Raw genomic sequence first — 25719 nt, 5'->3', positions numbered from 1 at the left:
ATCCAGCCCTGAATTTTCTCTGATGAGAGGCAAAAGACCCTACAGTCACTGACTCTTATTCCCCAGAAGTGGAAGGAGAGAGAGAGGAGGAAGGAGAAAATTGGGTCTCTTATCATGATCAATAAATACTTAAGCACAACATTTAGGAAATACTAGGAATGAATCCTAAGACATATGAGATATTTAAGATATAGGACATGTATAGTTCCTAAAAGGGCTAAAAGGTTGAAGAAACCTACAAACTTGTAAGGAAACAGAAATAAAACAAGTAGCATATAACAAATATAATGAAAGGCAATATAGCAGGTACCATGTACTAATGCCAGATATAACAATAGCAGAATGTTCCAAAAAGAGTGAGATCTCTGTGGGAAATATTTCAGGAACAGGAACTAGGCAAGGGAAGGTATCAATCTAACAGGTTTGGTTAGAATACATTAAGATTCAAGAAAAATCAGCAAATGCTGAGTCCCTATTATGTGGAAGGTATCATTCAGCTAACAAGAAATACAAGACATGATGCATGAATCAAGGGATGTACAATCATGGTGCTTTCCACCTGCTATTCCTTCTGTGGAACTCTCCCCACTGCTTCCAACTCTCTCTCTCTCTTTTTTTTTTTTTTTTTGAGATGGAGTCTTGCTCTGTCGCCCAGGCTGGAGAGAGTGCAGTGGCGCGATCTCAGCTTACTGCAACCTCCGCCCTCGGGTTCAAGCGACTCTCCTGCCTCAGCCTCCTGAGTAGCTGGGACTCCAGGCACATGCCAACATGCATGGCTAATTTTTGTAATTTTAGTAGAGACCGGGTTTCACCATATTGGTAAGGCTGGTCTCCAGCTCCTGACCTCAGGTAATTCACCCACCTCGGCCTCCCAAAGTGCTGGAATTGCAGGCATGAGCCACTGCCCCTGGCCAACCTTCTTAACTCTTACACTATGCCCATCTGAGATCAAATAAATCCCCTTAAAAGCTAGAGCACTTACCACAGCTGCATTTGTATATTACTTGTCAATTTATTTGACTAATGTCTGTGTAGCTTACTAAACTTCAAGTGTCATGTGAATGGGATTCATGTCAAGTGTTTGGTCATGAGTACAGCCCAGCACCTCATATAGTGCCTGACATGTATGACATTTGATAAATGAGCAGGAGGGAAAGAAAGAGAAGAGAGAAAGAACTAGTCTAAGGTATGCAGTGGAGCTTGTATATCTTGTTAATTACTATAAAAGAGTTAGATAACGAGCATGACATAATTACTGTTAAAAATAGAACAGACAATAAACATCACTGTTTTGAGAAGGGAGAGACTGTTTCACCTGTTAAGGTCTAGGAAGAGCTTACAGAGGAGTTGAGGCTTGGGTTCAACATTTAAAAACCAAATAGCGTTTAAGTAAGTAAAGAGAAACAGGTCTCTTTGTAGGAAGTACAGCATGAACAAAGTATCATGAGAAGAAAGCACAAGGCATATTTTGGGAACAGTAAACCTAAAACAGAGGTTTTACAGGCGAATAGGATGGAAAGGTAAGGTAAAGTCAGAAAGTGGGGGGACTGAATGTCAGGCTAAAGGTTCATTATTTTTTTTCTTTAGGCATCAGGAACCACTGAAGATGGCTGACAGAGGAAAGAATCTAAGGGAAGTACTATTAATTAATATCAATCTGGCAGTAGAACTGAGATATAAGACATTAAATCAGTTAAGAGATTTTTAAAACTTGAGGGAAAGACGATTGCCACAGATCCTAGTATAGTATAGTATAGTATAGTATAGTATAGTATAGTATAGGTGTTCGCTATGTATTATTTGAGTTGTTGAAGGTCTGAACTAAGGTGCAGGATGCTGGGCATGGAAAGAATTAGAAATACATTCCAAAGAAATGACAAAGCAAGACATATGAACAAAATCTAGTGAAAAAGAAAGTGATTAAAGTAGTCAAGGTTCTAGCAGGAAACAGATGGTACACTCAAAGGGTTAGTGGACATGTTTTAATGAAGAAATTATTTGCAAAGGTATGGGCAAGTTTAACAAATCAACAAGATATGGTGATGTACCCAGGCACTCGCAAAGCAGGAAGCCTTTACCAGCCTTAAACCTAAAAGGACAGTTAGTTACTGGAACCATGAGACTTTACCCAAAGGAAAGAGCTATAGCTTCAACGGGAGCCATGGCTTTAGGAACTCCAGACACTGTCAAAGATCTGCTAGTGCCTTCCACTGGTCTATTCTAATGGGAAGCCAGAGAACAAGGGAGATTGAGTGATGCTACCCATACAGCCTAACCTCCTGGAACACAGAATAGGGCAAAAAAGATGAATAGAGGATATGGAAGGGTAATGAGAGTCTATACAGCCTAGTGAACAAGGACAAGGTTCCTGCTAGGGAAACTAAAGTTGAGTGATCCTTGTTTGTGCTTTCCTTAGTCACTGGCTCTAAAAGGATAGAAATCTAGGAGCAGATAGTGAAAGGGGGAATTAAGAAGGATTGTAAGTAACAGTCCAAGAGGTAATGAACAGTTGAGCATTTGAAAAAATGTAACTCTTTCAGAAAGAGGTGAGAAGATACAATCCCTAAACCCAATGAAAAAAGTTCAATATGGGGTCCTCAGACCCTGTGATGTATCTCTTCCACCCACAAATAGTAACTAAAGTTGGACCTCTCTGTCCAATTTGTTTTACAGACTCCAGTCTCTTCTTTATTCCCACAACTATCTACATCTCAATCCTTTGGCTTCAGTGACATGCTTAGTTTATTATTATTATTATTATTATTATTATTAGTTGTTTTCTTATCTGCCTAAATTTGGTGCCTCCCATCTCTCTACTAGGACAGCCATGTAGGGACAGATTGACTGAGACCTTTCTGCCATACTACTGAAACCAATCCAGCCACAAGAACCCTTACTTAGTTAATCCTCAGATACCTACCTCCCATATTTTCTATCTTAGGGAACTAAGCCTCACTTATCCATTATTTGCAGAAGAAAAGAATAAATCAGAGGTAGAAAGAGTCACAGTGAGAGAGAATATCCAGAATATCCAGATAAGAGATCAATAAGAGAAAACACAGGAAAATTAGAATTTGTGATCAACATTTTATTGGCAAGTCAGCCACATAATGATTAAGATATTCTAGGTCAGACAGACTGGGTTTTGAGTTCTAGCTGTGCCACTAGTTAGCTATGTGACTTAGGAAAATTACTTAATCTCCATAAGCCTTGGTTTTCTTCATTTGTAAAAGTGGGACTATCTACCTTACATAAAAAGTATTTAGCATAATGCCTGGTACATTGCAAATGAGTCCTCAACAAATCCAGCTATTTATAAACCATCATCATCATTGTATGAGTGGTGATGTGCTGTCACTATATATATGGCTAATATACTGCAAAAAAATGGTTAGAATTATTAATCTAAGGCATGTAATTATGCCAAGGCATATAAAAGGACATAGAGATATCGCAAGATGAATATGGAATATATAAGATTAACACAGTTCGTCTCCAAAGGATAAATGTGAAATGTAGGATGGATGAGCAGCAGGTAGTCCTGGGCGCTGCATGTTCAGACTGGATGAAGTCACCTCCTTTTCTTATTCTAGTCTAGAAGACTTCCCCTAGGAAGCAGGCTTATTCTGTAAAATCCAACTAGTCAGTATTTACCAAACATTTACCATGTGCCTAAGACTACAATAAATTACAAATAATTGAAAAAATTAAGGATAAGATATAATGTCTACCCCCAAGAACCCTACAATCTCTTGTGAGGGCTATGAATACAATCTAAAATAAAGTATCAAATTCTACAACGTGGACTATATGTAAGTACACTAAGTAATCACAAAAAGGGAAGAGCTAATGGGTTACAGTCCTTGGTGAAAAATTCATGGAAGCTGGGTTGGAGTGGGGTGGCGGGAGCTGCGGACCTTGACATACATAAAGGATATTTAAAAGGGAAAATAACTGGGAGTTGGGAGCAATCCAAAGATGCCACTCTATAAATATTCTGGTAGGAGGAACCTCTAAAATCAATTCAACTTTACTGAATGGCTACTAGTACTGTATTAGATGTTGAGGTAGAGAAAAGAACAAGATAATCTCTGATATCGAGGAATTCAAAGTGTCCTGATGGAAAACTAGGAGAGCAAAACAAACAAAAACAGTTATTACAAAGCTGTGTGACAAATGCTGTAACAAAGGAATGACCAGGGAGTTCTGGAGCACTGTGAGAACTTTCAGTAGCATGGCAGGGTCTTCCGTGTGAGTGATTTTCTGGAGCTTAGATCCCGTCCGCCCCAGTCCACCAATCCTCGGACAGGGGAGGGGACTGGCATCGAAGTCATTCATTCTGAGTGATGAGGAAGTGAGTGGGAGCTGGGAGCTAACACTTGCACTGAGGCCTGAAGGGTTGAGTAGGTGTTTGCCAGAGTGATTGGGGAGGGGATGGCAACTTTGACAGAAGAAATACCAAACACAAAGGTACTGAGGCATAAGGGGCTGACAAGTTTAGGAATTTTGTGACGCTTTCCTGTCTTCTTTCCCATCACCTTCACTTAGGGTTGCCGGATAAAATACAAACTGCCCACTTAAATCTAAATCTCTGATTACCAACTAACAATTTTAAAATATAAGTATGCCTCCAATATTGCATGGGACATACACACTCAGCCCTTCAACTCATCCTGTCCTGTCCGGGGCCCCACAAATCCCCGGTGAATACCGGCGAGCTCGTGGAGTAAAGCATGAGAAGGCTTATCTTCCTTTCACTCCTACATTTTTCACTCTCGGGTCTCCATCCCAGGACTGAGGGATGTAGCGCGCAGCCCGCAGCTCGCTACGCGTCAGAGGGTTTTCCTCTGAGGACTGGAAACGGGGCGCGGGATAAGGGCGGTGGGGCTGGGGGTTGTCACTTACGAAGAAATCTCACTCCGCTCCATAAAATCCTGAATCCAGTGCCGGATTTCCCGGCAAGCGGACGTCTCTCCGCCCAGGGACCGGAAATCCCGCCTCCGCCGGAAGAAGATGCGGAAGCGAGACCGCCTATCCAGAGGAAGGCAAGTGTTTGGCTCCTGCGGCTGAGAATCCCGCGCGGGGCTGGAGACAGGTAGCAGTACGGGGGCGGGGCTTCATGCCGGAAGTGGTAGTCCGCAGTTGTTTCGGTTGGCGGCCTAGCGGGTGGGAGATGCGGCGGCCACCTGCTGCGAGGAACCGAAGGGAAGGTTAGAGGTACGAAGGCAGTTTGGAGCTGGGGCTGAGCAGCTGTCGCACAGTCAGATCATGGGCTCGACCAAGCACTGGGGTGAATGGCTCCTTAACTTGAAGCTAGCCCCCGCCGGCGTGTTTGGTGTGGCCTTTCTAGCCAGAGTCGCCCTGGTTTTCTATGGGGTCTTCCAGGACCGGACCCTGCACGTGAGGTATACGGACATTGACTACCAGGTCTTCACCGATGCCGCGCGCTTTGTCACGGAGGGGCGCTCGCCTTACCTGAGAGCCACGTACCGTTACACCCCGCTGCTGGGTTGGCTCCTCACTCCCAACATCTACCTCAGCGAGCTCTTTGGAAAGTTTCTCTTCATCAGCTGCGACCTCCTCACCGCTTTCCTCTTATACCGCCTGCTGCTGCTGAAGGGGCTGGCGCGCCGCCAGGCTTGTGGCTACTGTGTCTTTTGGCTTCTTAACCCCCTGCCTATGGCAGTATCCAGTCGAGGTAATGCGGACTCGATTGTCGCCTCCCTGGTCCTGATGGTCCTGTACTTGATAAGGAAAAGAGTCGTCGCGTGTGCAGCTGTGTTCTATGGTTTCGCGGTGCATATGAAGATATATCCGGTGACTTATATCCTTCCCATAACTCTCCACCTGCTTCCAGATCGCGACAATGACAAAAGCCTCCGTCAATCCCGGTATACTTTCCAGGCTCATTTGTACGAGCTCCTGAAGAGGCTGTGTGATCGGGCTGTGCTGCTGTTCGTAGCGGTTGCTGGACTCACGTTTTTTGCCCTGAGCTTTGGTTTTTACTATGAGTACGGCTGGGAATTTTTGGAGCACACCTATTTTTATCACCTGACTAGGCGGGATATCCGTCACAACTTTTCTCCATACTTCTACATGCTGTATTTGACTGCAGAGAGCAAGTGGAGTTTTTCCCTGGGAATTGCTGCATTCCTGCCACAGTTCATCTTGCTTTCAGCTGTGTCTTTCGCCTATTACAGAGACCTCGTCTTTTGTTGTTTTCTTCATACATCCATTTTTGTGACTTTTAACAAAGTCTGCACCTCCCAGTACTTTCTTTGGTACCTCTGCTTACTGCCTCTTGTGATGCCACTAGTAAGAATGACTTGGAAAAGAGCTGTAGTTCTCCTAATGTTATGGTTTATAGGGCAGGCCCTATGGCTGGCTCCTGCCTATGTTCTTGAGTTTCAAGGAAAGAACACCTTTCTGTTTATCTGGTTAGCTGGTTTGTTCTTCCTTCTTATCAACTCTTCCATCCTGATTCAAATTATTTCCCATTACAAAGAAGAACCCCTGACAGAGAGAATCAAATATGACTAGTGTATGTTCCACACCTTCTGCTACTGTGTTACATTCTGATTGTCTTGTATGGACCAGAAGAGAGCTTTGGGACATTTTTTCTGAACATTCTAAGGATTCTAGTGAAAGTTTCCGTGTTCCAGCAGAATGTTTGTCTTGTATATAAAAGGGACACAATAATTGAGGTCCACCTTCTAGGAAATCCTAGGACTCGTTTATTTGGGACATGGTGGGAATAAAGTGTAGGAGGACAAGCCGCAGACAGAACTCCTCAGACACCAAGTTAAAGAAGGAAGGGGTTTATTCGGCCGGGGGCATGGGCAAGACCCCTGTCTCAAGAGCCGAGCTCCCAGAGTGAGCAATTCTTGTCCCTTTTAAGGGCTCACAACTCTAAGGAGGTCCGTGTGAGAGGGTCGTGATCGATTGAGCAAGCAGGGGGTATGTGACTGGGGGCTGCGTGCACCGGTAATTAGATAGGAACAAAACAGGATAGGGATTTTCACAGTGCTTTTCTATACAATGTCTGTAATCTATAGATAACAGAACGGATTAGGTCAGGGGTCGATCTTTAAGTACCAGGCCCAGGGTGTGGCGCCAGGCTGTCTGCTTGTGGATTTCATTTCTGCCTTTTAGTTTTTACTTTTTCTTTCTTTGGAGGCAGAAATTGGGCATAAGACAATATGAGGGGTGGTCTTCTCCCTTAAAAGGTTACATATTGGAAAATGAAAGGCTTATGAAACTATCAGATACTAAGATTCTTAAAATAGAGGAATATAGTTAGAGACATCAGGTTTAAGCCAGTATTTGTTCCTGTTTTACCATGCTTCTGTCTTAAGCTGTGTCTCAACTTTTAACCCCTATCTTTTCTTTCTAAAGCTTTCCTGACAGCTGTGAAAATCCAAAAAATATTCTTAGGCTGGGTATGGTGGCCCTTGCCTGTAATCCCAGCATTTTGGGAAGCTGAGTTGGGAGGGTCGCTTGAGTCCAGGAGTTCTAGACCCACCCGGGGCAAGATGGTGAGACCTAGTCTCCACAAAAAATAAAAAAACTTAGCCAGGCGTGGTGATGCACCCCTGTAGTCACAGCTGCGTGGGAGGCTGAGGTGGGAGAATTGCTTGAGCCCACAGCAAGACCCTGTCTCAAAAAAAAAAAAAAGGAAAGGACAACTTTTTAGATGTAAAAGTATTAAATAATACTAAGGTGCTTAGTATTGTTTCAAAGAGTTTTTAACTTCTATATTAAATGTGGGGGCTTAGAAGATAATCCAAAGACTTTGGGAGGCTGAGGCGGGCAGATCACAAGGTCAGGAGATTGAGACCATCCTGGCTAACACGGTGAAACCCCGTCTCTACTAAAAATACAGAAAATTAGCCAGGCCTGGTGGCAGGTGCCTGTAGTCGCAGCTGCTCCTCAGGAGGCTGAGGCAGGAGAATGGTGTGAACCCGGAGGCAGAGCTTGCAGTGAGCCGAGATGGTGCCACTGCATTCCAGCCTGGGCGACAGAGCGAGACTCCATCTGGCGAGGGGAGGGGGAAAGATAATCCAAAGAATTTAAATTGTAATCATGCTTCATGTATTTGTTTTATTACTTAGTTTTTTTTAGCAGTTAGTCCCAGTGGTATTAGACTGGCATTTGGTTTCATACAAAAAGGATTAAATTTAAATCCATTCATGTTTAGACTTGAGGTATTACATTTTTAAAACTATCATCTTGCCTTTAATGTTTGAGGTCCTTAAACACACAAACTATTAGTACATTTCAGTATCCTCTTACCCCTTTGTTTTTAAGTTTTTGATTGCTAAAGCAAGATTTTTTTTCTTCTAGAATTTAAGTCAATCAAGTGTTATCTTTGCTGTAAAAATGGATAATGGTAGATTTTAGGTGATAAAACAACTTGTTAGTAAGACATTTCCTAGCTTAAAAAAAAAATCAAAAATTCCATGATAGAAATGCAGACCTGTGAGGGAAACTCCTGAAAAGCATATGAAGCATCCCAAAGAGCCATGGGTTTTCTAGACCAGGAAATTTAGAGGGAGATTGTGGAAATGAGGCTTAGATGGGCAGATCGTTTCCCTTATCACTGTAATATTTCTGGGGGGAAAATGCTTTCTGAGTTGTTTAAACAAGCATCCTTACTTTTTTTTTTTTTTTTTAATTAAACAGCCTGTCTAGGCTTGGGAGTCCCTAACACTATGGTAGCAGTATATGAATGTGATTTTGTGATTGTGTTTTTTAAAAGATAAGTAATTTGATAAACTGTTCTTTTGCAGTCAAAAACACTCACAAATAAGACAAAAAGAGTTCCACAGTATTATATTTCACATCAGTTCAGGCTTAAAAGCCTTTGCAAATAAGATGTCTATAGGCTGGTCACAATTAGCAATGTTATTATTGGCAGCACTTCTTGGATGGATACCTTTTGGGACCTTTCATTAGAAAGAGGGTAAGAATGGGGTGGTTTTGTATGGGCTCCTGTTGGGGGTAAAAATAGCAGAGTCAGTTGCTGAGGACAGTGACCTTCCTTATAACATTTAGTCTCATACCCATATTGGGTCTTGTCTTGAGGACCGTTTATATGGGCTTGTTTACTAGTGGCCTTCCAGCCATAGCATTCTTACCTTTTTTTCCTATTCTACTGTAAGAATTAAAAAAAAATTATAGAGCCAGCACGGGAGGAGGCAGGAAACAGAAATCGAATTTCATCATTCTAATATAATTGTCCCTTTTTTGTATTTGTGACTTTGTTTGATAATTATATTTACTTACTAATTATTATTTTTTAACATTCTTTATTGTGGCTTACTCTTCATACTTAGAATTGAAATTGTTGGACATCACATGTATATTCACATTATAAATACATCATTCTTCCACTGTTAGACCTGCAGATTGCTTCCAGTTTTTAATATTCTAAATAAGACTTTCAACATTTTGTTGTTTTAACTCATTCTCTTAGGACATTCTTAGAAGTTAGAAACATTTCTGCTGGGATCTTTGGAGGGAACTTCAAACTTTAGATACTTTCCTGCAAGAAATACCAAAGAAAGGCAGGTGTTTCTTAAAGGGATGCAAAGGATATTTTGCAGTTTGTATGCTGCAAAATGTTTAGTTAGTAAGTTAACTAAAAAATTGGGTTAATTTGGTTTCTTGGGGGATTTTAATTTTTTAATTTGTTTTCTGGTTATCTAAAGTCTTTTTTTTTTTTTTTTTTTTTTTTGCTTCTTATCACAATCCTTTTATTTCCTTTTTAGTCCTTTAATAACACCTTCAAATTTTATAAGACTTTTACTTATTTCCTACGTAATTCTTTTTTTTTTCTTATACCACCCCTTAAGATTGATATGTTCATTTACAGATAAACATTAATTATTAGATAAAGAGGTATGGTTCTCAAGATTGTGTGTGTTCTGAACAGAGGGAGCTACATAACATTTTCTTCTGTAATTGCCTTTGTAACGTCTTTAGAATATGGTTCCTAAATATTCCTAGATAAATTCTCTTGATAGGCCCATTGGAAAGGCTAATACTCCCACCAGACTGCTTTGTTCCTCCCTGGCAAAAGAATTCTTAAAACCACTGATTTTAGTTACTGACTTCTCACCATCTGGACTCTCACAAGATGTTTCAGAAGTTGTGTAGAACTTGTCTTTCAGTTAGTTGACTTGTGACTGAATTTATTGTTACTTCTCTAATATCAGTTGTTTTCTGCATTACCACCCTCTCCCCTAACCATCTGTACTATGAATAGAAAAGGAAAAAGATGGAAAATTATACCTAGGATTGTCCCTAAATGCAACCTCTTGGTTCCCCCCACCCTTCATGTTTTATTATAAACTATTTTAAGGACTGGGTGTGGTGGTTCATGCCTATAATCCCAATGCTTTGGGAGGCTGAGGCAGGAGGATCACTTGAGGACAGGAGTTTGAGACCAGCCTGGGCAACACAGTGAGACCCCCATCTGTACAAAGAAAAAAAAAAAAAAGTGCTACTCGGGAAGCTGAGGTGGGAGGACCACTTGAGCCCAGGATTCGAGGAGGTTATAGTGAGCTATGATTGTGCCACGGCACTCCAGCCTGGGTGACAGAGCAACACCCTGCCTCTAAAACAAAAAACTCTAGCTGTTTTTTTTTTTTTTTTTTTTACTTTTCTGAGGCAAAATTTCACTTTGTCACCCAGGCTGGAGTGCAGTAGTATAATCATGGCTCACTGCAGCCTTGAACTCCCAGGCTCAAGTGATCCTTCCTCCTCAGCCTCCCAAGTAGCTGGGACCACAGGTATGTGCCACCATGCCTGGCTAATCCTTTTATTTTTTGTAGAGATGAGGTCTTGCTGTGTTGCAAGAGGGAGATTGCTTAAGTGATCTTCCCTCATTGGCTTCCCAAAGTTGGGATTACAGGCGTGAGCCACTGCACCCAGCCTGACCTAACTATTTTAAACATTACTTATATCGCCATCATCTAAATTCAACAACAATTTGCCATATTTGCTTTATATATAGGTATAAATATATATATGTAATTTTTTGAACCATGTGAAGTTGCAAACATCATTGAACTTCACCACTAAATATATCAGCATGCATCTCCTAAAAATAAGATATTTTCTTACAAAACCATAATTCTGTTATCTATTATTATTATTATTTAACATTCTGTCGTTTTCAAATTTCTTCAGGTATTTTTTGTTACATCTTAAAGAACAGACATTCTTGGATCTCAAAGTTTCCGAGGAAGGAAAGAACATGATGGATAATCCATAATTAAGAAGTTTGGATCTTTTCCTAGTCTTAAAAACAAAGTGAGAACTAAAGGGGTTTACCTTCCATCAAAGTTAAACAAATTAATTCTTTTATGTGTCATACTTTCTGCCTGTCTCCCTAAAAACATGGGGGTGGTAATCTCTTTGTTTTATCTGGTAGGTTTTTCAGATAAAAGCTTATACATGTTTGGAATGTTAATATCCAACCCCCAACTCCAAGCCCTGCCCCAACAACAACAGCTAATTATTTTACATCTTGATGATGGTAAGTTTTTCATGATTAACCAATTTTGGGCACCTATTCCACCATATATGTTTTTATTTAATTTTCACAACACTTCAAAGTTGATATTCATATTCTAAATTTATAGATGAACAAAGAGGCTCAAAGATTAAATAGGGATTTTTACCCATGCTTTTTCCATTATATTATGTTTTGGATTTTTCCAGAGTACCCAAACCCAGCAGATGCATACCGCTGCAAAATAAATGGAACTCAACACTGGCTCTGACAAATGTCTTGCCAATCAGTTTGTCCAAATATTTTAGGTGTTTGAGGGGCAGTTCTCTCAGCTGTACCAAGTCACTGTCATTCCCAAACTTTTCAATGATTCCAGACCTTTAACAACTCCCTTCCACATCCAAACCCTCTCTCACCAAATTGTGTAATTTCTTTGTTTACTGCTGGCTTCATCATGTACTTTTCCTTCATGGCCTGTTTTTAAGAAGTTGATTTGCTGAACCACTTTTTAGCCAAGCTATTTGTAAATCAAGCTGCACAAAATATGTGGCCATAATTTCCAAAAGGCACATGATCATTGTTAAATTTCTCTTGCTCTGCAGTGTGCATTCATGCAGTTAAAAATTGTCCTGCACTGATAGTATGGCATCAGAGAATAGACTCAGATCACTTAGGTTCAAATCCCAGTGCATGATCCTGAGCAAGATTATCATATCTAGATACATTAGTTTTTATCTGTGAAATGGGAATGATAGTATAATCTGCATAGAGTTGTTGGTAAGGATTAAGTGCGTTGATATGCTCAAAGTGTGCATGCTGGCATAGAACAAGCCACTGATTACAAGTCTTTATAAAGAAGCAGCTGTTCTGGCACTGTAAACTTGAACCTTTTTTTCCCCAAATCGAATGGATATAGGCAAGGAACTTGTATTTATATAAAATAAATGTTTGACTACCTTTTATCATAAACTTTATTCTCATCTTGATCTGGTCCTTTGAAAAGATAATAAAAACTGATACGTGAAAAATGTATGGACAGATTATTCAGATGTCTGGTTGAGGCCTAACAGTTTTGTGTATTTCTGTCAGACATTAAGCTGACTCTAAGCAGTGGAGGTTTGGTTTATGCCCCTAAATTACACAGCACTTCTTTTCTCCATTGTGTTGAGGGGTCATTCAGGGGTTGCTGTTCTGGAGATGGAAGCACATGTCTCCTGCCTGGGTCAGAAGCGTCACAATAGCACAAGCATTTATTCAGCACTGGCCTAGGAGAACCATTCATTTAGTCAAAACAAGCATTTATATTCATTATCCTGAACAAAAACCAGACTAAATGAGAACATTTCTAGCTGCTCAGGCACTCTGCTAATTGCTATGTCTGCTAGATAAAATGAAATGACACTTATAGTGACTATTTAAAAATAATTTGGAGCATGAATATTTGAAGCTCAGTTCATTTTACAAAGGAAATGTATAACCTTTGCTCTTCATTTTTTTTTGGCAATTATTTATAGATCCAGGCCCTGTGTCAAGTTCTGTAATAGATGAATAGACAGTCTATGCTCTTGAAGAGTAAACAGTAAAAACAGAAATATACCCCGCTGATCAAGTGTTATATAACACCCCATTCAGTTCCACAATGATGTGATTTGTGAAATGAAGGGGCAATAGGGCAAGGTAGAGGATATTTTTATTTGTATTTTACAGATAAGAAAACTGAACTCAGAAACAAGTGACTTTCCAAGGCCAAATAGCTAGTTAATGGCAGGATCGGGGCTGGACCCCAGGTGTTCTGATTCTGACCTTTTTTTTGTTTTTTGTTTTGTTGTTTTTTTTTTTGCAATTCCTTTTTAATGCTATCCAATGACAGGTGATTACAGTGGAAAACTTCACTTATTTAGCAAATGTCATTCACTTCGCAAACTACTTAGCAAAATACCCTGAGTATCTTCTCTGTGCCAGGCATTGTTCTAGGCATCATAGATGCAGTGAGTGAGAGAGGGAGGCAAAGACCCTATCTTTATGGACCTTACATTTTCATGGGGAGGCAAAGAATAAGCAAGTACAGGATTGTGATGATGATATATCATAAAAATAAGGCAAATTAAGGAAGTAGAGAATGATGGCAGTGCGGAGAGTGGAGTAGGTGCTACTTTAGATGAACTGGTTAGGAAGGTATTATGGTGAGAGGGCACTTGAACAGAGACCTGGAAAGTGAAGGCATGACCTTCATGCAACCATGGTGCGGGGAGGTAAGGGAAGAGCATTTCACTCAGCATCCCTCCTTGCTGAGTGAAAGCAGTGCGGAGGTCCTGAGGTAGCAATGAGCTTGGCAGGTTTAAAGAACAGTAAGGCAAGTATTACTGACTGGAGTGAGCAAGGAGCAACCAGAATCTAATTCACATTATCCAGCAGAACGACATGAATGCTAGTTGAAAAATACAATTAACATTAGCATTTTTACTGGCTTATAATGCAATAACTTTAAGCCCAACCTATTTTTTTTCCCCTGACTTCTGAGCACATGTTAATATGTAAGGAAGATGAAACATATATGTAAACAACTTATATTTTAGTAATGATACAAAATACTTTCACACATTTTGTGACATGGGAATTTTTTAAAATTCCATTTTCACAGATGAGACCCCTAAAGCTCAGAGTATATGCACTTTGCCCAAGGTCAGAGTTAGTAAGTGAGGCAGGACTAGACCCTAGATCTTCTGGAGCTAGATATACTACTCATTTCTCTGTACTACCCTTATCATTTAGCTATGGTGAACAGAAGATGACTCACTGGATTCTAGAAAGCAGGGAGTTCAGGAAAAACGTCCAACCGATGATTCATTCATCTAGTAAATACTTAGGAGCCTACTTTGTGCCAGGCACTCAGCTAGCCTGGGGGTATAAAGATGGTTAAGACTAGAGTCCTGCCTTTAAGGAACTCATAGTGCCTGATGGAGGAGTCTTGTGGAAAGAGGATTATAGCTCAGTTATAGGCTAGAGTAAAATACACCTAAAGTAGTTTACTAATACATTAATTGGACAAAACTAGTGCAGAACCTGATATATACTAGGTACTGAGATGTTTGTTATCTTACCTGTTTTTTTTTTTTTCTTTCTTTCTTTCTTTCTTTTTTGAGACGGAGTCTCGCTCTGTCGCCCAGGCTGGAGTGCAGTGGTGCGATCTCGGCTCACTGCAAACTCCGCCTGCCGGGTTCAGGCCATTCTCCTGCCTCAGCCTCCTGAGTAGCTGGGACTACAGGTGCCCGCCACCACGCCCGGCTAATTTTTTGTACTTTTGGTAGAGATGGGGTTTCACCATGTTAGCCAGGATGATGTCGATCTCCTGACCTCGTGATCCGCCCGCCTCAGCCTCCCAAAGTGCTGGGATTACAGGCGTGAGCCACCGCGCCTAGCCTACCTGTTTTTCTTTAACATTGGTAACTACTGGGGGCTTTCTTTGAAACTTCCCTGCTTAAAATCAGTCAGTGATTAATCATACCTTTGATAATCCTTATCTTAGCTCATAAGACCTTTTATGATCTAACTCTTGCCTACATCTCCAGCTTCATCTTGTACCTCGCCCCACCCTCCAATCATACCAAATTATACCCCCTCTTCATGCCTTTGCGCCTGCTGTTCCTTTGGCTAATATATCCTTCTCCTCTTGTCTTTCCTTACCAGCTAAGTTCAGTTAAGGATGACCTTTGTGAAACATTCTGTGATACAGTACCTCTATTGTATAGTGCAGATCACATTGTACTGTAATTTCCCATGTGTATGACTGTGCCATCTAGACTGTAGGCTCCCTAGGGATAGGGATTATTTCTTTTTTTTTTTTTTAAGACGGAATCTTGCTCTGTCTCCCAGGCTGGAGTGCAGTGGTGCGATCTCGATCACTGCAAGCTCTGTCTCCCGGGTTTATGCCATTCTCCTGCCTCAGCCTCCTGAGTAGCTGGGACTACAGGCGCCTGCCGCCACGCCCGGCTAAGTTTTTGGATTTTTAGTAGAGATGGGGTTTCACTGTGTTAGGCAGGATAGTCTCGATCTCCTGACCTTGTGATCCGCCCACCTCGGCCTCCCAAAGTGCTGGGATTACAGGCATGAGTCACTGTGCCCAGCCCCAGGATAGGGATTATTTCTTATTCATTAATAATATTTTCCTGGGACTTTTCCAGATCCAAGCAAAGACAGACAGGAATAACCAGTATCATCGAGCTGCTGGGTTTGCTACTAGTCTCCTAGGTTTGTTAAATTGAGTTGTATAGGAATCTGTCAAGTGGGAGCTGGGGATAGTGAGCTCGTTTGCACAGTGTGAATGGCGGGGGCTGTGAAAAAGAAGAGAAAACAGTTTCTCAGTGCCTATCATTTCTAAATGCCATCAGTATCCACCTAATTTTCTAAGCTAGAATCTTATAATCACCTCCTATTCCTTCTTCTCCTTCACTTGTTACCCGCTCCACATCTAATCAGTCACTAAATTCTGTCAGTTCTACCTTTTAATGTCCCTGGAGCCTGCTGGCATCTTGCCATTGTCATTGCCAGTACTACAGTTCAGGCCCTCATTATCTCTCATCTGGAATCGATAGCTCCTGACTGGTCTTCTTGCTTTTCGTCTCTCTTGCCCTTCATTCCACCTCTCATTTATCCTCCCCAGTGCTGCCAGAGTGTGCTTTCCAAAGCAGATCTGATCGTGCCACCATTCTGAAAAAAAGCATCCTGGGGGACTACGTGACTTGCAGAAAGAAATCCAAATTCCTTAGCATCCTCCATCTTGCACCAATTTCCCCTACTCAGCCTCACTCTAGCCTACTGGATAATGCAGTTTCCTGAAGTTACCACACTATTAAGCCTTTGCTCATGCTGGTTTGTGTGTGTGTGTGTGTGTGTGTGTGTGTGTGTGTGTGTGTGTATGTGTGTGTGTTTTGAGACAGAGTCTTACTCTGTCGCCCAGGCTGGAGTGCAGTGGCATAAACTCAGCTCACTGCAACCTCTGTCTCCCAGGCTCAAGTTGATTCTCATGCCTCAGCCTCCTAAGTAGCTGAGATTACAGGCACGCACCACCATGCCCAGCTAATTTTTTTGTATTTTTAGTAGAGATGGGGATTTCGTGCTGTTGGCCAGGCTGTTCTTGAACTCCTGACCTCAAGTGATCCGCCTGCCTTGGTCTCCCAAAATGTTGGGATTATAGGCATGAGCCACTGCACCCGGCCTGCCCATGCTGTTTTTTCTGCCTAGTGTGCATACTTCTCTCCTGGCCTTCAGATGACCTGCCACTCATTTTTCAGGACCCAACTCATAGGACACTTCCTCTGTCAAGAGGAATGCCAGATGAGCTTTTGGAGACAGAAGGTTAGCCGTTAAGGGGGGAGAAAAGAAAGATAGGGCCAGAGTTGTAACATTTGGTAAATAATCTCTGCTAATGGATTTGATATGGTTATTTGTGCATTTGTCTCTTTCTCTCAGACTTACTGTTTTGTGTTTGTATCCTTAGCATACAGCATAAGTGCTCAATAAATGTTTGTTAAATAAGTGAAGTAGGTATGCGGAGGGAACAACTGTTTATTGAGCACCTATTGTAAGCCTATATGCTTTTAACACATCATCTCATTCAAACCTCAAAACAATTTGTTTGATATAAGTAGTATTTGCTAATAAGAAACAGTCGCAGAGGACATAAATACTTCCCTCCCTCCCCACCCACCAAGGTTATGGGTTTGTGAGGAATGGAACTAAAGTTGGAACCTAGGTCTGTCTGACTCTAAACCTTCCCTCTCTTGTGTGATTCTCAGACAGGGACAATTTTGTTCCCCCACTCTGGGGACATTTGGCAATGTCTGGAGATATTCTTGGTGATTATAATGGGGGTGTTACTGGCGTCTAGTGAGTACAGGTCAGGTATGCTGCTAGGCATCTCCATTTTCCCACAGAAAGGTCCCCCAGCAAAGAATTTTCTGGCCCTGAATGCCAGTAGTGCCAAGGTTGAGTGTCTTCATCTATTTGAGCTGCTGTACTAAAATAGCATAGACTGGGTAGTTTATAAATAACAGAAATTCATTTCTCACAGTTCTGGAGGCCAGGAAGTCAAGATCAAGGTGCCAGCAGATTTGATGTCTGGTGAGGGACACTTCCTGGTTCATAAATAGCCATCTTCCGGTTTTGTCTTCACATGATGGAACGAGCAAGAAAACTCGCCAGTCTCTTTTGTAAGGGCGCTAATCCCCTTCAGGAAGACTCCACCCTTGTGACCTAGTCACTTCCCAAAGTCTCCACCTTCTCATACCACTACCTTGGGGGTTAGTTTTCTTTCCTTTCCTTCCCTTTCCCTTTCCTTTTCTCTTTAAAGCAGTTGTTAACATTTAATGAACCTCCTTCTATGTGGCTTCAAGCCACCAGGACAAAGCTCCCCCCACTGAATCTTCTCCAGAGCTCTTCTGCTGAAGAATTTGGCCTTCACAATGACAGGCTGGTTTGGGAACTTTTCCCTTCCCAGAACTCTGTAGTAGCCCGATGGCACCACATCAGTGATGGGAGCTGTTCCAGGCTTGCTTTTAGCAGCATTCACCTGTGTCTGCTTCCTGACCAAAGCCCACAATTTGTCAAGGTTGACAGCTGGGCAGAAGCTCAGGATCCTCTTTAGGTGGTAATGCCTCATACCAACTTTCCTAAAGTAACCTGGGTGACATTTGCTGAAGTCGATCCTATGGTGATGCATGCCGCCGGCATTGCCACAGCCTCCTGGGTGCTTTCAGTGCTTGCCGATGCGGCAGTGGCCGTGGCTCACCTGGCCCCAAAATTTCTGGGTCCTGTGGTGACTACATTTCCTCAGTCTGGATGACTGTGTGGAAAAAGAAGCTTGGTGGTAAGCCCTAAGGAAGAAGGAGCGGGGGCAATGCTTGCCAGCCTGAGATGGGCCTGTAGGCCTGTGGGCCAAGGACCTGCCATCTGGAGCATTTGGCAAAGTTGAGGGGCCCGTGTGTCTTCGAGATCCGAATCTCAGGCTGAACAGGGCCCTGCCCCAGACCCACCTGAGCCGCACTGCCCTGCTGCCAGCCAGGTGCAGCCTGGAGGTCCCTATCAAGGTCGAGGGTGGGTGGCTGAGGGCAATGGGAGTAGAGCTTAGGGTCCCTGCTAACAAGGAAGTGGAGGCAAGAAAAGGATCCTAGTTTTCAACATTTGAAATTTTGGAGGACACAGACATTCAGTCTATTACATTGTGAAATCCTGCTCTATTCCATGTTGACTCTAATGAAAAGCAATTCATCAGACACAATAAATGCATCCATGACTTCATGGGGAGTCAGATTGGGCTGAAGAGAAGTCCTAGGGGCTTGGGGCCATTCAGGAGCCACTGGCATTGGTAGGATAAAAAGACTATTCTGTCTAGTTTCTGACCTGCCTTTGATTGTATGGTTCTTTCTCTACTGCATCCACCCAGTCCTTCTGCCTCTTCACCTTTCCTTTTCTTCAGTAGACTCTGATTTAGCTTGGGGAAGGCAACCCAGAAAGCTCCAACATTTTCAAACCTCTTTTCTAATTAGAAGGTAGAGTTAGTATATAACAAGCTGCAGGTTTCAACTTGACAATATCTGTAGAACTGAGAACAAGGCCAAAAATGTCACACTCTGAAACTGACAGTAAAATAGATGAGATTATTCACTGTGATAATCTTCCCAGAAAATAACCCACCTAAGAAATTCTTGCTAAGTGTGCTGCCAAGACTTGGCTGTTTCCTAATCTCAGCCAGGGTCCAAGAATACCTCCCTGTAAAGAAAAGCATTTAAAACGTAACTTGCGCATTAAATTAGTAATCTAGGAAGTTATAAAGTGTTTGTCCTGGGGAAGTGTTCTAATGGGGGACGCTTTTAATGACTCTTACGTGTAACTGCCTATAATTGTTGGGGATGCTTTGTGTTTTTGTTTTTCTATCTCTCAGCATAACAAGTATTAGGAGAGAAGAACCAGGTTTATTTTACTGGTGTCTGGCAGCAAAGCCATGAATGAGTCGCGGCTAGTGAAGGGTGGGAATTAGTGGGGTGTGTGTATGGGGGTGGCGGATGGTCACAGAAGTCTTATCCTTGGTAAATTCATTTTAATCAGAAGCCCATAAACCTTGGTTGTGTGCAAAATGTGTGTGTATTTGTATGTACTTTTTCTGTAAAAAGTGTCTGTAGCATTCAAAGGGGTCTCTGACCTCCAAAAAGTAAAACCCCTGCCCTGGTGATTGGAACATAGCTACTAGGGACAACGAAATAGAAGATAACCCAAGAAAGGCAAGGGAAGTGAGTGCCCCGTAGGAAAGAAAGGATTCATTTTAGAGCTCACATTTATTGATTGTGCATGCAGAAGGCCTCTTTACATACCTAAATAGGGTTCCTAATTTTATCACAAATATTGGGAGCCCAGCATGCAGTGGAAAGATGAACTGTGAGAAAACATCAAGGCAGAACAAATCCAACCTGGTGGATGCTGGATAAAAGTACAAAGGGTGATGAGAGGACTTGGAAAGCATATAGTGTGGGGAGAGAGACAATGTGTGTGTGTGTGTGTGTGCACATGCACGCATGAATATGAGGTGGGAAAGATGAATATTAAATTGTTCTACATATGTCATTATCCATGCTGAGTTTAGATTCCACAGATGCCCTGGGGTAGCCAACACTAAGGGAATGGTTCTGTAAAGCTGAGTTCTAGGAAGCTAACCAGACAATTAAGAAGGGATTCTTCTCTTTTCAATTGTAAGTTACAGAAACCAACTTTAGCTAAAGGACTTAAAGGATACTGGTCAATCCATAAATCCTAAGGAAAGAACTGAACAAGGAAGTCTGGGGAGGCAAGAGATTGGACAGTTTGGGGACTTCCACAGCAGGTGACCAGCTGCAGTGACCTCCAGTTTCCAGATCTCTATATTTGGGTTTTAAATTAACAAGAGAGGAGTTAACTATTGGGACTTGTCCCAGAGAAGGGGAAACCATGAGCCAAGGAATCACTCTGGTTATTGACCAAAGTCATTATCATATTGGTTTAGTGCAGGTGTCCTATCTTGAAAAGCGTGTGAGACTAGTACCCAAGTCTTCTGATTGCCACTTACACGCAGCATGCTCTCAAGACATATTCTTAATTTCTTAATATTTTAAAAACTAATTAATAGGTTTTGGGTAGGAATAAAGTGGGGGACTGTCAGGCAAAGGGAACAAAAAAGTGCAGTGGCCTTCAGGTAGGATGAACTTGGTATCCCAAAATAGAAAAGGTTCTTGTGGCTAGAGAATTATCTGCAAGGAGTAAGGAGTAGCAGAAGGGCGTTCAGAGGCTTTATTGCATCATGGTGAAAAGTTCAGAGGTCTTTTTTTTGTTTGCTTGTTTATTTTCCTATGTGCATTCGAAAGCCACTGAAGAGATTTAAGCAGATATGAATTACATTTTCTGAAAAACACTCTGACCGCTCAATCGAGAATGGATTCTGTGAAGGCTTGAATAAGAGTGACAGTACTAGAGATGGTAAGAAGTGGGTTGATTCAACATGCATTTTTGTATCTTGGAGAGAGAACTGGCAGAACTTGCTGATGGATTTGGTGTCAGGGAAAAGAAAAGGGAAATCCAAAGTGGGTGCTAGGCTTTTGGCTTGGGCGACTAGATGGATGGTAATGTTCTTCACTGAACTATGAAGACTGATGGAAGGAGTAGTTTTAGGGAGGAAGACAGTTTGGAATCGATCATGTCAAGTGTGAGATGTCAGCAGTCTTAGTGAGGAAGTCAGAGGGACAGTCAGATATACATTTGAGAATCACAAGATTATAAATGTTGCTTAAAGACAGGGGCCTGGATGAGATTGCTTGGGGGGCCTAAGACTGAGCTCTGGACGCTGTAATATTAGATAATCTAGCTAGGCAGCAAAGGGTAAAGGAAACTGGGAAGTTAGTTAGGTCAGAGAAATGCTGTATTATTTTTAAAGTGTGGGGTTTTTTTGTTTGTTTGTTTTTGTTTTTGACAGAGTCTCACTCTGTTGCCCAGGCTGGAGTGGAGTGCAGTGATACCATTTTGGCTAACTTTAACCTTGAACTCATGGGCTCAAGCAATCCTCCTGCCTCAGCCTCCCAAGTGGTTGAGACCACAGGTGCATGCCGCCATGCCTGTCTAATTTTTATTTTTTGATTTTTTGTAAAGAGGAGGTCTCACTTTGTTGCCCAGGCTGGTTTTGAACTCCTAGGCTCAAGCTATTCACCTGCTTCAGCCTCCCAAAGTGTTAGGATTACGGGTGTGAGCCACTGCACCTGGCCAAAGTTTGGGCTCTTAATTTATAGTTCTTTATAGATGTTTGTAATTTCTCTATATGATAGTTTATTTTGGACACTTGGGTTGTTTATGAATCTCTTTTCATATTAGTCTAGTAAATGTTACACACTTTGCAGCTCTAGATTTTTCCTTGCTTAAATCTTGGGCAAAATCTCTCTAGTTTTCTCTTTCTGTGTGTTTGAGGAGCTGGGAGCCATTCCCTGTTAACTGGGCATGGAAGGAAGGCCAAGTCTGCCAATAAGTCTCTTTTTGAGCCTGTAAATATTTGTATAAGGTCCATTAACTCTATTAAGTGGTCATAGATAAACCAGGTACTTATAGGCAACTCTAATAAAGTACATGCAGCTTTGTAGTTTATTTGCAATACAATTTTAATTTTAGCAATCCTTTAATTGTTAAATTAAAGCCTGCCTAAGCTCTTTTGTAGTATTTTGCGTTTGTCTGGGGTGTATCTCTTCATTGGCTTTTGGCATATGTGTTTAGTTTAAAGCAGTCCAAGCAGAACATAAATAGAAAGGTAAGCCTACTAATGATATATGGCATATATATTTACACACACACACACACACACACACACACACACACACACACACACAGAGTAAACAGCCATAAGAACTATGTCCGTCTCTTTCTAATATAGCTAAGTAACTGTAACAGTCAGTTAGTCCACCTGAGGACCCAACTTTATTTTTTAAGTAAAAATAAAAATCTTACTTGTTATCAAAACAATATGTTCCTTGTAGTAAAACAGAAGCAAACTTTTTAAATAGGAAATTTGGAACATAATAATCGTAACTCCACCATCCAGGGATAACCACTGTTAATATCTAAGGTTGTATTCTTCCAGATCATTGTACATATACTGTAGAGTTTGGAGTCATACTGTTCATTTTAATTTAAAATAAACAACAACAACAAAAACTTAGCAATGTATTGTGACTTTCTTTCTTTTCTTTTCTTTTTTTTTTTGGAGGCAGAATCTCATTCTGCCCCCAGGCTGGAGTGCAGCGGCACAATCATAGCTCACTGCAGCCTCAACCTCCTGGGCTCAAGTGCTCCTCCCACCTCAGCATGTCAGGCAGCTGGGATTACAGGTGTGCATCACCACACCCCACGCCCAGCTAAGGTTTTTTTTTTTTTTTTTTTTTTGAGAGATGGCATTTCACCATGTTGCCCAGGTGGGTCTCACACCCCTGGGCTCAAGTAATCTGCCTGACTCAGCTTCCCAAAGTGCTGGGACTACAGGAGTCAGTCATCACGCCCAGTCCTTCTCCCCTCTTCCCTCTTCCGTCTCCCCTCTCCCCTCTCCCCCTTGCCCCCCCTTCCTCCTTTCCTCCTTTCTCTTTCTTTCTCTTTCTCTCTTTCTCTCTCTCTCTCTCTTTCTCTCTTTCTTTCTTTCAACAGAGTCTCACTCTGTCACTTAGACTGGAGTGCAGTGGCCTGATTTCTGCTCACTGGAACCTCCACCTCCCAGGTTCAAGCGATTCTCCTGCCTCAGCCTCCCGAATAACTGAGATCACAGGTGTCCACCACCATGCCCGGCTAATTTTTGTATTTTTAGTGGAGACGGGGTTTCACCATGTTGGCCAGGCTGGTCTCAAACTCCTGGCCTCAAGCGATCCACCTGCCTTGGCATCACAAAGTGCTGGGATTATAGGTGTGAGCCACCTTGCCCAACTGGGCCCCTATTTTTTAATAATAATAAATATTCTTCAAGACTTGCTTCAGACTTTAAATGACTGCCAAGAATTTCACAGTATGAATGTGCAAATTTACCTATTTATCTATCAGTGTTCACATTGTTTCCGTGTTTTTGTTTTTGTGTTCTGCTAGTGTATCAATAACGTCATCCTGGCTGGGTGTGGTGGCTCACTCTTGTAATCCCAGCCCTCTGGGAGGCTGAGGCAAGAGGATTGCTTGAGCTCAGAAGTTTGAGACCAGCCTGGGAAACATATGGAGACCTTATCTCTATTAAAAAACAAAAATTAGCCAGGCATGGTGGTGTGCACCTGTAGTTGCAGCTACTTGGGAGACTGAGGCAGGAGAATCAGTTGAGCCTGGGAGATAAGGCTGCAGTGAGCTATGATTGTACCACTGAACTCCAGCCTGGGTGACAGAGTGAGATAATGTTTCAAAAACAAACAAACAAACAAAAGGTATCCTTACAATTAAATCCTTGTTTACAGTATATTCCTATTTCCTTAGTCTAAACTTTGAGAAGTAGACTTGCTGAGTCAAAGAGTTCTGACACATACTGCCAAATTTTTCTACAGGCTGAATTAATGTATACTTCTACCAAAAATAAATGCCTTTGTTAACACTGGGTTTCAAAAACAATTTCAGAAATGTTTCTCAAATCAATAGGGAAAATGGTGTCTCATCAGTGGTTTAATTTGTATTTATTTGATTACTTGTGAGGTTGAATGTTTTTGTCTTACACTTGTTAGCTATTGGCATTTCTAATTTAATGACTTGCTTTTCTATATCCTCTACTCAATATTCTCTGAAGATGCTTGGTTATTGATTTGCAGGGACCAGTGTCTCTATAAATGGATATTGAGTCTATGTGTTTTAAATATTTTTTCTCATCTGCCATTGGCATTTTATTTTTTGATCTGAAATGGTAAAAAAATATATGTAATTTAGGCCAGTTTTTCTTTTTATGATTTCTCTGTTGCTATTTTTAAAATGTTGTTATTATAGACATTATTTTTTGATACATATTTGTATGTATTTATAGGGTACAAGTGCTATTTTGATACATGCATGGAATGTGTCGTGATCAAGTCAGGGCATTTAGGATATTCACCACCTCAAACATTTGTCATTTCTTTGTGTTGGGAACATTTCACGTCTTCTCTCCCAGCTATTTTGAAATATACAATATATTGTTGTTAACTATAGTCATCCCACTCTGCTATCAAACATTACAGCTTTTTCCTTGCATCTAAGTGTTTGTACTCATTAATGAACCTCTCTTCATCCCCCGCATCCACACACACACCCTTCCCAGCCTCTGGTATCTATCATTCTACTCTCGAACTCCATGCGATCAAATTTTTTAGCTCTCACATATGAGTGATTTGTCTTTTTGTGCTTGGTTTATTTCACTCAACATAATGACCTCTAGTTCCATCCATGTTGCTGCAAATAATAGGATTTCATCCCTTTTTTCTGGCCAAATAGTATTCCATTGCGTATATATATGTTTTCTTTATCCATTTTCCCCTTGATGGACACAGTTTGCTTCCATATCTATGCTATTGTGAATAGTGCTGCATTAAACATAGGAGTGCAGATACCCCTTTGATATACTGATTTCCTTTCCTTTGGATAAATACTCAGTAGTGGAATTGCTGGATTGCATGGTAGGTCTACTTTAAGTTTTTGAGAAATCTTCATACTCTTATCCGTAGTGGCTATGCTAATTTACATTCCCGCCAACACTGTATAGCAGTTCCCCTTCTTCATATCTTGTCAGCATTTGTTTTTTTCCCCTGATAATAGCTATTCTAACTGGGATAAGGTGATATCTCATTGTGGTTTTGACTTGCATTTCCCTGATTAGTGGTGTTAAGCATTTTAAAAATATACTTACTGTGTATTTGTATGTCTCCTTTTGAGAAATGTCTATTCAGATTCTTTGCCCACTTTTAATATAATTTTTTGCTTTTTGGTATTGAGTTGAGTTCCTTGTATATTTTAGATGTTAGTCCTTGTCACATGAATAGTTTGCAAATATTTTCTCTCATTCAACAGGTTGTTGTTATTTTTAAGAAAGCATTTCCCAACTTGAAATTATATAAATACTTACCTATATATATTTTTCTACTGCTTGTTTAGTTCCATTTTTTACTTGAAATCATTACCCTGTAGACGTTATTTGGTGTGATACAAGAAGTAGA

At 41.3% G+C, this 25719-nt stretch overlaps 3 protein-coding genes and 1 pseudogene across 3 annotated transcripts in view; 2 read left to right on the top strand and 2 right to left on the bottom strand.

The window, feature by feature from the left end:
- LOC126935658 (sodium/potassium-transporting ATPase subunit alpha-2) overlaps nt 1–25719 on the bottom strand; it is a 907274-nt gene that overhangs the window by 108317 nt on the left and 773238 nt on the right. The gene's annotated exons all lie outside the window — the stretch shown is intronic.
- Nucleotides 1–25719, top strand: part of TAGLN2 (transgelin 2) — a 297175-nt gene that overhangs the window by 171916 nt on the left and 99540 nt on the right. The window lies entirely within an intron of this gene.
- On the top strand, nt 4997–12550 carry PIGM (phosphatidylinositol glycan anchor biosynthesis class M). Its single transcript, XM_050758100.1, has one exon. It carries the CDS (start codon nt 5269–5271, stop codon nt 6538–6540), a length of 1272 nt encoding a protein of 423 aa, XP_050614057.1. The 5' UTR covers nt 4997–5268; the 3' UTR covers nt 6541–12550.
- LOC126953750 (60S ribosomal protein L27a-like) lies at nt 17906–20621 on the bottom strand (annotated as a pseudogene).

Source organism: Macaca thibetana, chromosome 1 (assembly GCF_024542745.1).
Source record: "Macaca thibetana thibetana isolate TM-01 chromosome 1, ASM2454274v1, whole genome shotgun sequence".
Lineage (NCBI taxonomy): Eukaryota > Metazoa > Chordata > Mammalia > Primates > Cercopithecidae > Macaca > Macaca thibetana.
The sequence above is the reverse complement of the archived record's forward strand: the minus strand, read 5'-3'. Positions and strand labels throughout refer to the sequence as shown.

Excerpts from the sequence above, each read along its gene's own strand:
- PIGM (XM_050758100.1), top strand. The coding sequence starts at position 5,269 with ATGGGCTCGACCAAGCACTGGGGTGAATGGCTCCTTAACTTGAAGCTA.